The sequence below is a fragment of the Stylophora pistillata genome, chromosome 1 (assembly GCF_964205215.1).
Source record: "Stylophora pistillata chromosome 1, jaStyPist1.2, whole genome shotgun sequence".
In the NCBI taxonomy this organism is placed as follows: domain Eukaryota; kingdom Metazoa; phylum Cnidaria; class Anthozoa; order Scleractinia; family Pocilloporidae; genus Stylophora; species Stylophora pistillata.
This window is the reverse complement of record NC_142519.1, coordinates 3,864,238-3,877,500: the sequence shown is the minus strand read 5'-3', so window position 1 is coordinate 3,877,500 and position 13,263 is coordinate 3,864,238. Positions and strand designations below refer to the sequence as shown.

The 13,263-nt window shown below is 45.1% G+C and overlaps 2 protein-coding genes across 2 annotated transcripts in view; one reads left to right on the top strand and one right to left on the bottom strand.

The window, feature by feature from the left end:
* LOC148740882 (muscle, skeletal receptor tyrosine-protein kinase-like) overlaps window positions 1-208 on the bottom strand; it is a 2,029-nt gene extending 1,821 nt beyond the window's left edge. The window contains exon 1 of the mRNA XM_088731576.1: window positions 1-208. This exon is cut by the window's left edge and continues 88 nt beyond it. The gene's annotated coding sequence lies outside the window, so the exon portion shown is untranslated.
* Window positions 209-5,484: 5,276 nt separating this feature from the next.
* LOC148740881 (uncharacterized) lies at window positions 5,485-8,814 on the top strand. The gene is made up of 2 exons (XM_088759161.1): window positions 5,485-7,713; window positions 7,861-8,814. The coding sequence occupies exons 1-2, from the start codon at window positions 5,485-5,487 to the stop codon at window positions 8,812-8,814; spliced, it is 3,183 nt and encodes a 1,060-aa protein (XP_088615287.1).
* Window positions 8,815-13,263: the final 4,449 nt, after the last annotated feature.

The following is a 13,263-nucleotide window of genomic DNA, read 5'->3' as shown; positions in this document are numbered from 1 at the left end:
TCCTGTTATGAAAAGTGGGCTGCCATAATTCGGTCGGCTGTCTTGAATAACACTTGCTCTGAAATTGGACTGTAAAGGATACGAAGCATTGTCCTTTATCCAAAGGATTGTTGGCCTCGGGCAGCCCCTGGCAGTGCAGCTAAAGGTAGCATTGGAACCGATCGAGACACTTTGGTTCTCTGGACCTTCGATAATCTCAGGTTTCTGGGGCACTGCAAGATAACAACGAAGCATTAGTTGATAATAGTAATACTCTAATGATAGAAATTAAGGTGAATAAGAAAAAGACGAAGAAGCAGAAGAAAGAAAATGAGGCCCTCGCGATTTGTCTCTAGAAGTCAAGTCCTTGCAGTAACCGTCTTTAAGATCCTTATTTTCTTCCTTTTTATAAAAAATATCTAACCTATGTTTAAGAAAGCCACTCCTGATTGGCTTCTTTAGAAGCTTTTATTTGCACTGCACTGATATTTCCCATAATTTTCCGTTTCTACTCCTGTAATCAACAACTGGTTGCGATTCGTTGATCTGTCTGGAATGACTCTTGCTCTGTGGTTTGTGTGTAAAATTTGTAAAGTATATGTATCTTATCATATTTTGTAGTGTAGTATCGCGGAGTATTTTTGCGAGTTGTAAGTAGTACCAGGTCGCTCAAAGGGCATGTCATGTTTCTTCATCCGTCCATATCTTTGTTGTTATTGTATGAGATGCGGAGTTCAAAAGCTTCGCAAATTCCTTCAGATTTGTCTGTTCGTAACTCTTTTTGCTTTTCATGACGGGTCGAGGTGGTCGTTTATCTGGGGGAACGTGAAAATAACCGTGGACATCCCGAAAGGTAAAAACTTTTAACGAAAACCTTTTTCTTCCGATGCTTGGGTTCGTGATGAAGTCCGTAATAAATTCTTACCCCTTGCGTTCCATTCCTTATCACATAGCCTCAATACTTTTTGTTGTAAAGTCTCACAATGCTTCCAAAATGTTAAAGAATCTTATGTTTGCAACCTTCTCTCGCTCTATGATGGGCCGAGGAGAATATGCTAACCGAAGATATCCTGCAGTTACGTAAATTGAAGAAAATGATCTGTTATTTATTACATTTCGCAGCAACGTTTCGTTCTTGACATCTTCAATTTCCATTACAGTTGCGATAGATAATCCCGCCTTTTCTTTTTTCTCTGTCCGACTTTCAATGGAAGTCAATTGATAGCTTTACTGCCAGGGTTTTCCCCAGGAATAAACATTTAAGATGTCAATATGCCGATTTGTCGAGATTACCAGACAATCGGGTGCTATCAAATCGAGGGAATATAAACTCATGAGGATAGAAACTGTACAACATATCCCTAAACCAAAATTATAAAATGCAAGGAAATATAACCAAGAATATCCCTTATTAAAAAAATTGCTAAAACATACCGATCAGAAGCGAAAACGAACGCATTTCTTGCATTTATAAGACCCGAGCGATAAATTCAACGTCACGGTTTGCATAACTTCCTGGCCATAAAATCGTGTAGCATTGTGTTCAAAATTCTGTTCCATCCTGATTAAGGTAGACCTTTTGGAGCTTAGATGAAAACTACAAATTCTACGAATAATTGATATTTAAGATGAACAGCGAAGGAATTAGCACTGGAGTAACGAAAAATGCAATTCTCGAGAGCGCAAGGACTACTACGTCCGGAAAATGTAAACTGATCCTGCTGACTTCAAGTGAAGCTTTGCGTTATTTTAGCTATTATTTGGACTGGTATTTTTTTTTTTTTTTTGTCCATACGTTCTTAAGGTATTGTTCGTTCGAAGATTTTTCTTTAGATACGACGCTACGTGATTTCAAGGCCATGAAGTTATATAAACAACGACGGTGAAATTGTCGTCCGGGTCTCGTAAATGCAATCAATGCTTTCGTTTCTGCTTCTTATCAGTCTGTTTTAGCACTTTTTCGAACAAAAGCGATATTGCTTGGTAATTTACCCTGCAATTTATTAAAAATTTTGGCCTAGAGGATATATTATACAGTTTGTATTGTCACGAGTTCATGTTCCTTCGCTTTGGTAGTACCCGATCGATTGTTTGGTGATCCCGATAAATCGGAGGGGGAGCATTGTAGCGAAAGCCGAAACCGTGTACCTCCCTGTTAGAACGAAATGTGTTACTTTCGTTACCACCCCCCTTCGGGGTGGTTGTTGTTGTGTGTGTGTAATAAAGACAACATGGCCGCTTGTTGTGTTCGATCAGTACGTTAGAGATTAAGTGCCTGCGGACCCGAAAATGGATTTATCACATTGGCGGCAGCGGTGGGATACTCCTATCAGGTCAGAGAATCCTTTCAAAACGGATTTGGAGGCCCTTAGCCCGTTTTTTGTACGATCGGAGGTCGGGGATAGCACACTTCCAACGACCGAAACACCACGTGCTTCGACTTCAAAGTCACCAGAGGTCGGGGATAGCACACTTCCAGCGACCGAAACACCACGTGCGTCGACTGCAAATCCATTCCGACATAACGATGCTGACTTGTTAACCCTCGCAAAGTCATCAGAGGTCGGAGATAGCACACTACTTCCAGCGACCGAAACGTCACGTGCTTCGATTGCAAATCCATTCCGGCGTAACGATGATGACTTGTTAACCCTCGCAAAGTCACAAGGGTTGACGGTGGTCCGTCAAACAAGGAAACCTGTTAAACTACCGGAAGATTTCGATGGAAAACAACCCCTGAAAGAATATCTGATGCATTTTGAGCGCTGCTCGATCGTCAATGGATGGACCGAGGAAGAAAAGGCGATGTTTCTGGCCGCCAGTCTTCGTGGTGACAGTAGGAAATTATTAAGTGGACTCACGGATTCAGATTGTCAACAATACGACAAAATTGTGGAGAGATTGCAGCTACGATTTGGCGTGGAGAAAGAAGCCGAGTTACATCAAGCCAGGCTGTTAAATCGTCGACAATTCGAAGGTGAGAGTTTACAAGTGTTAGCTACAGATATTCGTTCAATGGTAGATCTAGCATATCAGCATTTGGGTGCTTCCGTGCAGGAACGTTTTGCTGTCCAACATTTTATTGATGCTTTGAGTGATAAGGATGATAGGCTGTATCATAGACGGGAAAAACCGGGAACTCTCGACCAAGCCCTTTCCCTAGCTAGAGAGTTGGAATCCCTCCGATTTCTAGACAACAATAATTCTTTCAGACGGGCGGGTAGTAAAGTCAGAGCCATGGAAACAGAACGAACACAATTGCCAACAAAGGTGGATGGGCTTAAGCTTCAGATAGACCAGCAACAACAGCAATTAGAAGCTCAGCAAAGCATCATCACGCAATTGAATGAATTTCTTGCAAACCAACTACAGCCGCAGGGTAACCAACTATCAGAAATGACGTGCCACAGGGAAACCAAACCAGGGGATGGGAATGCTGGCATTGTGGAAAGAGGGGATACATGAGAAAAGAATGCCCTAAACGAAGGGGACGACCGGCAACTGACCAGTACTCGGGAAACGGGAACAGGGTGTCCTCGAGGGCCCAGTAGCATACCTGGACAGTCATGGGCCTCAAAGTTCTAACACTGCAGTTAACAATCTTAAAGAGGGTGGGAATGTGACAGTAGTACCTAATCGGAGATCTCGCCCCTATGGACTTTATGTCATTGGGTTCATAGGACAGTGTAAAGTTGTTTGGCTGGTAGATACGGGTGCCGTGAGAAATGTTTTATCCTATGAGTGCTTCAAGAGGTTACCTGAGGATGCTAAATTCCCCTTACGTGAAGATGGCTCACAAGTGTTTGTGGCAGACGGGCGCAGAACCAATACGTATGGCACAGGGGAGATTACTATAAGGATAGGAACTCAAGATGTAAGCTTACGTGTACTGGTAGCCGACATTGAGGACTCTGCCATATTAGGTATGGAATTGTTGTCTGATGTAGATGCGAAGATTGACCTAGTTCAGCAACAACTTCTTATCAATGGAGAGGAAATTGACTGTTGTAGTGAGATTTCCCAGCAACTCAGTCTCAGATGTGTAACTCGCCGTGTTGTAGTGATAGAACCACATTGTGAAGCAGTAATTCCAGTTCATCTTATCCACCGACAGTCCAAAGCTGAAAATGCTAATCAAGGATTGCGAATCCTAGAGCCCTGTGGCAACCGTCTACAAGACAAAGGCCTGTATATTGGAAGGACTCTGGTTTCTGCAGGAGATAACGGCCTTGTACCAGTGTGAATTCTTAACACTGCTGACAAAACACAAACCATCGGTGCTCAGACTGTGGTAGCTGTGGCCAAACCAGTTTCCAACGTGGCAGAGCTGGAGTTTCCTCAAATTAACTCTCAGGGCTCCACAAGTGGAATTGACCAAAGCCAGAGGAGGGCGGAGGAAAGTGGAGACTTGTTACCAGATCCACTCAGAGAACTTTGGCGGCGCAGTTCAGAACAGTTGACCGAAGAAGAAAGCCAGGCAGTTGCTGGACTCTTACACCGGCATAAAGACGTATTCTCCTTATCAGAACAAGATCTTGGCAGAACCAACCTAGTGACACACAATATCGACACAGGCGATGCAAGACCAATCAAACAGCATCCTCGCCGCACATCACCATCGAAACATGCGGAAATTGAGAGGCAGGTGGAGGACTTGTTACAACGTGGAATTGTGAAGAAATCCAACAGTCCGTGGTCATCTCCTGTGGTGTTAGTTACCAAGAAGGATAGCTCGCAAAGGTTCTGTGTAGATTACAGACAGGTCAACGCAGTAACAGTCAAAGATGCTTACCCGTTGCCAAGGATTGATGACTCTCTGTGTTCTCTTTCCGGTGCAAAATGGTTCTCCACCTTGGATCTGGCATCGGGGTATTGGCAAGTCCCTATGGACCCAGCTAGCAGTGGTAAAGCAGCCTTCGTAACCATTTCTGGTCTCTACGAGTGGAATGTTTTGCCTTTCGGTCTCACTTCATCACCAAGTACCTTTGAAAGATTAATGGAATTGATCTTAGCAGGGCTAAGGTTTGAGACCTGCCTTATTTACCTTGATGATACAATTGTGTATGGGAGAACTTTTCAAGAGGAACTGGAGCGTTTAGAGGAAGTGTTCGTTCGCTTTGCATCAGCTGGACTTAAGTTAAAACCAAGCAAATGTCTGCTGTTCCAGAAACGCGTCGCATATCTTGGCCATATTGTATCTGAGAAGGGCATCGAGACTGACGCTGCGAAGGTTAAACGAGTTCATGAGTGTTCGGGCCCGGACCCGCAGTGGGAGGATCTCACGCCCCCCAGTGAGACTGGACTTATGACGAGACCACCCTACTGAGGAGATTTTGTTGTGTTACTATTATGGTATATAAAAATACATGTGGTTCTCACTTGAAGTTATTTTAGTAGTCTGAACAGAACATTATGGTCCTTCGAAGCCGGATTTGAGAAACCTTTGGGGAAGCAAAGCACTGAGCAGAAAAGTAAACATCGAGAGAAACGATTACAGTTTTGAATATGGCAGACAACTGTGCATCGTCAGCGGAGGAAATTGTGAGTGAAATGTCTCTTTCCTTAGTCAAAGCTGAGTTACAAAGGAGAGGATTACCGGCAAAAGGAAAGAAACCAGCTCTCATGGCTCGACTTATAGTTGCTATAAAGCAAGAAGAATCTAATCCTCCATCTTTGCAAAACGAAAGTGAGGAATCGACTCATATAGGCTCTAAACAAGCCTTGCCAGCTGACTACGTGCCTGCAGCATCAACTAGTCAACTCTCGTCGTCACAGTCTGCCAATCATCAGTTAAGTAATTTTCAGTTGTTAAGAAGGAAAGAAATGATCCTTAAGATGGACATTAATGCTGTGATACAAGTAATACTTGAGACAAGCAAAAGTCCCAGCAACAACATCATAAGAATGGAAAATCGTGTTCAAAAGTTGAATGGTTACATGGAGAGTTGTAGTAAGGTAAGAGAGGAAATTATTGCTCTTATTTCTGATGATGAAGTTGCTGAAGAAGCTCAAAAGTGGATTGACTATCAACGAGTGATTGATAATGCTTTAGACATAGCTCAAGAGTATATATCTAGACAAGCAATTTCCAAAGCAGACGAACAAACTACTTCGAGTTCAGCGGAGCACAAACAGTCACATTTAAAATTACCAAAACTTGAGTTACCCAAATTTGATGGAGATGTTTTAAAATTTCAAAATTTTTGGGACCAATTCGAGGTTGCTATTCATGATAATGACAATGTGCTTTCTGTTCAAAAATTCACCTACCTGCGTTCAGTACTTGAAGGGATTGCTTATCACACAATCGAGGGATTTGAAGTCACTAGTGCTAATTATCAGCATGCTGTTGATGCTCTGAAACATCGCTTTGGTAGGAAAAGAATAATTATTTCATCTCTAGTCAAGTCAATTATCCAGTTACCAAGGTCAAACGAAGGGGTAGAGTTTTTGCGAGATCTCCATGACACGCTAAAGAATCGGATTAGAGCACTGGAGGCCCTAGGCGAAAAGCCAACGACCCATTCTTGTATCCTCCTTCCAATATTAGAAACCAAACTTCCACCTGAGTTATCCGAGAAATGGGAATTAGAACTAACTGACACAAAGGAAGAGAGTGTTGATCTTGAACTTTTCTTCAAGTTCCTGAATAAACAAGTGATTTCCAAGGAGGCCGGAAAAAGGAATGCTAGTATGATTGGTGAGAATGGTGGGACAGCTAGAGGAAGTGGAGCACGAGACAAGGATGGAGCTGGGGCAAGGAACACCCCGGAGAAAGTGTTTTCAGCAGCCGCTCTACTAGCAAGTGAGACAAATCGGAGAAGTTATGCAGCTTGCCATGTGTGTAAGGAGCAGGGACATGAAACCTTTAAATGTCCAGAGCTTGAGCGAAAGTCAGTTGACAAACGCTGGCAGTTAGTAAGGGAGAGCCGGCTATGTTTTAACTGTTTAAAGCCTGCAAATACTTTCCTCTATTCTTCAGTATGCCGCCAACCCAAGTGCAAAGTCGAAGGATGTGGCCGGCGTCATCACAATATACTTCATGGTGACTGGGATCCTACCATGGAAGAAAAGGGACATACAACATTAAGTGGATTCGTGGCTTCGTACAACTCCAAGATGCAACAAACCTTATTACAGACTGGGACAGCCATGCTGGTTTCAGACGATTTCCAGAGAGCACCTGTAAGAGTTTTGTTTGACTCAGGAAGCCAGAGGTCTTATATCACCAAGAAGGTTGCCGAATCATTTGCCCTTGATGGACCTTCTGAGGTCCTTAGTGTATCCATGTTAGGGGGAGAAGCCAGTCAAACGAAGAGAATGAAGAAAGTCAGGTTCTCACTTGCCTCTGTTCAAGAAAACGTTTCAACACCAGTTAGCATGGAGGCCCTCACCATTGACAAGATCTGCACACCACTAGAACCAGTGGAGATCAGGCTAGAAGATTACCCCCACCTGCGGAACTTGATACTTGCCGACTCGTACCCTCGTGGACCAGTTAACGTCGATATTTTGATAGGAGCAGACTTTTACTTTTCATTTATGAGTGGTAAATGCAAGAAAGGGGAAGCCACTCATGCTCCCACTGCAGTAGAGTCAACACTTGGATGGATTGTAGGAGGACCCATCGAGGGTCTTTCTTCTAAGAACACTCAATCCATGCTGTCTACCGTGTGCATTGATCCAGTTACAGACATTCTTAAGCAGTTTTGGGAGCTGGAATCTATTGGAATTGTAGATAAAGGGAATACACCCATGTCCTTAGAGGAAGAATAGTCTGTTAGACAGTTCAACGAGGGACTGAAGTTTGATGGTGAGCGTTATGAAGTACCGCTGTAATGGAAAAGCGATGCTCTGCCATTCAAGTCAAACTACCTCCAGGCAGCCAAGAGACTTGAGAGTGTCGAAAGACAGCTGAGGAGAAACCCAGAGAGAGCCAATGCTTACAAGGATACCATCAACCAATACGTAGATAAGGGATTTGCCGTAGAAGTAAAGGAAGCAGTTGATGATAACGAGAAGGTCAGGTATTTACCTCATCACGCAGTCTTTCGAGAGGACAAGAAAACTACAAAATGCCGTGTTGTTTTTGATGCTTCAGCATATGACGAGCATGAGGTATCTCTCAATGACTGTATTCTGTCAGGGCCAGCACTTCAACCTAACCTGGTATCAGTATCACTTCGATTCCGAGCACGTAGGATTGCACTTATGGCTGATGTTCAAAAGATGTTCCTCCAGATCAAGGTTGACGAACGAGACCAGGACGCTCTACGTTATCTTTGGAGGGATCTACAAAGTGATAAACCACCGAGAGTGTACAAGCTGCAAAGGTTGGCATTTGGTGTTAATTGTAGTCCATTCCTGGCCATTGCCACAGTTCAAAGCCATGCGAAGAAATGCAGCGAAGAGTTCCCTGACGTATCAAGGGAAGTCCTGTCGAACATGTACGTGGATGACTGCCTTAGTGGTGCTGATGATGTTGAAGATACAGTGAAGTTACAGCAGTCCTTAAGTGCGATGATGGAACGAGGTGGATTTAATCTGTCAAAGTGGGCCAGTAATTCGAAGAAGGTCCTTAGCCACATTGCAGAGCAAGATCAGGCAGAGTCCAGTACTGTTGATTTCAATGCAAGAGAACCGCTCAAGGCACTGGGAATATGTTGGAATACACTAACTGACTGCTTCCTCTTTAACGTGCCACCAAGTACGCTGGCCGCTCGTGACCCTGAAACGAAGAGAAGTCTGTTGAGCATTGCGTCGAGGGTTTTTGACCCTATGGGACTAATCACACCATTTACAATCAGAGCGAAAATGTTGTTCCAAGAACTATGACAGAAGGGTTTACAGTGGGAGGACCAGTTAGATGAGGATATTGCTAAGCAGTGGAGGTCGTGGAAATCGGAACTTTCACAGTTAAGTTGTATCACCATTCCCCGCTATTTCATGGAAAACATTGGATCAAGTTCTAGAATAGAGCTCCATGGCTTCGGTGATGCTTCACCTAAGGCATACGGTGCGGCAGTCTATATCAAGTGCTTGGATGAAACCGGCCATGCGTCAACACATCTTGTCATGTCCAAATCAAGGGTGGCTCCCGCAAAGGCTGTATCGTTACCGAGATTAGAGTTACTTGCAGCTGTTGTTAACGCAAGATTGCTGAAGTTTGTTGTAGAATCCCTAACGTTAACACTCAAAGTAGAGCAGGTAGTCTGCTGGACTGACAGCATGGTAACTCTTCAGTGGATCAGAGGCTCAAGTAGCCAGTGGAAGACATTTGTAGCAAACCGCGTTGCTGAGATTCAGTCCACATGGGACCCACACCATTGGAAACACTGTTCAGGGGAGGACAATCCTGCTGACTTACTTACACGTGGAGTGCCCGTAAAGGTCTTAGCTGATAGCAAGTTGTGGTGGAGTGGACCGTGCTGGTTATCTTCTCAATGCCTGCCTGAACATCGAGAGTCGCCAAACGAATTGACCGAGTCTGTAGAGAAAGAAAGAAAACAAAGGGTGACAAGAACGTGCGCGTTGATTACTATGGAACCAGTGATTGATCCATCTCGATATGAGCAATGGCTGACGCTAATCCGGGTAACAGCATTTGTTATTCGAGGTGTTCGAGCTTTTAAGTCAGGAATAAGTGCAGGTTCCAAAGAGCTGTCAGCCGAGGAGCTGCAAGATGCCAAGTTGAGGTGGTATCGGGAGATACAAGAAGAGGTGTACCAAGCAGAGTATGAAAGGCTGGAGGAGGACCTTCCTTTACCAAACACCAGTGCTATATTAAAATTGGACCCTTATTTCGACAAGAGAGATCGCTTGCTGCGGGTAGGAGGTAGATTACAGCACTCAGACTTGCCAGAGGGTACCAAACATCCAATAATCTTACCACATGGGCATGCGGTAGTTGAGAAAATCATACAAAGTGTGCACAAGGAGTTACTTCATGCTGGACCGGAGGGCACTCTTTCGGTTCTACGACAAGAGATCTGGCTCACCAAGGGACGTCGTGAAGTTAAAAGAATCCTGGGAAAGTGCCTTGTTTGTCGACGTCAACGAGTTGGTCCATGTTCACAGAAAATGGCGCCATTGCCATCAGAGAGGGCGTCATTGTCTCCAGCCTTCACTCACGTTGGTGTAGACTTTGCAGGGCCATTGTTCGTACGAGGGAGTGCCTCCCCAGAAAAGGCTTATATATGCATCTTTACTTGTGCCTCCTCCCGCATGACCCATCTAGAGCTTACGGGTGACTTGTCCACTAAAGAGTTCTTTCAGGCATTTCTTCGTATGATCAGTAGACGAGGGCTCTGTAGAACCATCTGGTCTGACAATGCGAAGACGTTCAAATGCGCTGACCGTGAGATCCAACAGTTGTTCACACAAGGGTCATCTGTCAATAAAGGATTGTGGGACAGGATAGATCAGGAAGAGCTCCAGGCCAAATTGACCTCCAAGGGAATCAAGTGGAAGTTCATCGTCGAGCGCTCCCCTTGGCATGGCGGCTGGTGGGAAAGGCTGGTGCGTTCAGTGAAGGAACCTCTTCGCAAGATCTTGGGCAAAGCGCTGTTGTCCTATCAAGAGTTGGCCACCATCCTTACCAGGATTGAAGCCGTTATTAACTCGAGACCGCTCACCACAGTAAGTGACGACATAAGAGATCTAACGCCTATAACACCAGCTCATCTTGCTATTGGAAGATCCCTGTTTAGCTTACCGGACTTCGTAGACGAACTTTCAGCAAACAAAAGCACAACGAGGCAGCGATATCTGTACCAGCAGAAGCTTATTAACCATTTCTGGCAACGGTGGCGGGGAGAGTACTTGCATCAGTTATCCGTTAGAAAGAAGTGGGTGAATGAACAACCAGCCCTCAAGATTGGAGATGTAATGCTGATTTCTGAAGACAAGGTGTCGAGAGGAAAGTGGCCGATGGGAAGAGTTGAAAGATTGCTTCCTGGAAAAGACGGCTTGATTCGTACTGTTGTTTTGAAGACAAAGAAAGGGCTTCTAAGGAGACCTGTACAGAGGCTACATCGTTTGGAAGCAAGCAGTACTCAATTTGGAAGTGGTGAATTTTGTGACAGCGGTGCTTACGGTGGGGAGTCTGTTGCTCGAAGGGTCAAGGAAAGGGCGAAGAAGAAACAAGTTACACGGAAACCACTGTCAAGTCTCCAAAAGTATTGGAGAGGTGGGGAGGATGTTCGGGCCCGGACCCGCAGTGGGAGGATCTCACGCCCCCCAGTGAGACTAGACTTATGACGAGACCACCCTACTGAGGAGATTTTGTTGTGTTACTATTATGGTATATAAAAATACATGTGGTTTTCACTTGAAGTTACTTTAGTAGTCTGAACAGAACAATGAGTGGCCAGTACCTGAGAATGCAACTGAAGTAAAGAGCTTTCTAGGACTTGCCACTTACTATCGACGTTTTGTTCCAAATTTTGCCCTGGTAGCCAGGCCTCTTCACAAACTGACTGAAGTAAATGTTGACTTTACTTGGACATCCGAGTGCCAGGTGTCGTTTGATACCTTGAAGACCTTGTTGGCCACAGCTCCTGTCTTGTCATACCCAGATTTCACTGCGGAGTTCATACTTGACACTGATGCCAGCAACCATGGTATTGGAGCCGTCTTGAGTCAGTTAAAGAATGGGGTGGAGCATCCAGTTGCTTATGCGAGCAGAACGTTGACCAAGGCCGAGAGAAACTACTGCGTTACGCGGAAAGAGCTGCTTGCTGTTGTGGAGTTTGTGAAGCAGTTTCGTCACTATTTGCAGGGGCCGAAGTTTCGCATAAGGACTGACCACGCCCCCCTTCGCTCAGTGCTTAAAGTCAAGGAACCAGAGGGACAGTTGGCAAGATGGATAGAGTTCCTCAGTGTGTTTACATATGAGATTGAGTATCGAGAAGGCCAACGACATCAAAATGCTGACGCCATGTCACGAAGACCTTGTAACGATGGTTGCAAATGGTGTAAGGAGTGGAAGAAGGTTGAGCAAGTGGTTAGTGTTGCTGTTCAGACTGATGTTTCCCAGGGTAGGAGTGACGAGTTTGTAAAGGAGCAAACGGAAATTCTTCACGATAAGCGAGGTGGAGCAGAATTGTCGTCAGCTACTACTGAAGGTTGCTTTACCAATGATCAGCCTGAAACTTGGTGCAAAACGATCAAACTGGAACCAACGTGGACTCGAGAGTACCTTCATGAGCAACAAGCAGCAGATCCTAGCCTAAAGGTGATATTACAGTGCAAAGGTGCAAGTGCAGTCCGACTGAAGTGGGAAGATGTCTCTCCATATGACCGCACAGTGAAGGCACTTTGGGCCCAGTGGGACCAACTGGAAATCCGAGATCAAGTACTATGCCGGAGGTGGGAAGAGGGAAGTGGTACTAGAATATAGTACCAGATTGTACTTCCAAGCAACCTGCAAGAAACGGCGCTCAGAGCTCATCACAACCATACAACTGCAAGTCACCGGGGTGTCAACAAGACACTGGGAGCGCTTAGAGCTCGGTACAACTGGCCAGGCCTAACTTCACGAGCCAAGAGATGGATCAAAGTTTGTCATGAGTGTGGTGCCAAGAAGAGCTGGGGACCGAAGCGACGTTCGCCTCTGAAGCAATATGTGGTTGGTGCTCCGATGGAACGTCTTGCGATGGACATACTTGGACCACTACCTCAGACACCTCGTGGTAATAAATTTGTTCTTGTTGTAACCGACTACTTTACAAAGTGGACTGAAAGCTATCCTATCCCGAATCAAGAAGCTGTTGCAGTAGCTGAAAAGTTGGTGGGTGAGTTCGTGTGTCGTTTTGGAGTTCCTCGGGAGTTACATAGTGATCAGGGAACAAACTTTGAGTCCAAAGTCATGGCTGAAGTGTGTAAGCTCTTGGATATCGAGAAAACTAGAACCACCCCATTGCATCCACAGTCAGACGGACAGGTGGAACGGTACAATCGAACATTGGTTGAAATGCTGCGAGGAAAACTTAAAGAAAGTCAAGAGGACTGGGACTTACAACTTCAACCTTGCATGATGGCCTACAGAAGCTCTGTGCATGAGTCTACGGGGGAAACCCCAAACATGCTAATGCTTGGACGTGAAATTGAAGTCCCACTTGACGTAGTCACTGAGTCAACTCCAGATACGCCGCCTCTGTCAACTGAGTATGCATTGGCTCTTCAACAGAGACTGTCTGGCGCCCACGAGGTAGCACGACGACATCTCGGAAAAGCAGCAGAACGGCAGAAGAGAAACTATGACAAACGAGTGTCCAGTAAGCC

What these genes read in the sequence shown, in the direction of transcription:
- LOC148740881 (XM_088759161.1), top strand. Translation starts at nt 5,485, where the DNA reads ATGGCAGACAACTGTGCATCGTCAGCGGAGGAAATTGTGAGTGAAATG. An exon ending in AGCTGGAATCTATTGGAATT is followed by an intron (nt 7,714 to 7,860) that starts GTAGATAAAGGG and finishes AACTACCTCCAG; the next exon opens with GCAGCCAAGAGACTTGAGAG.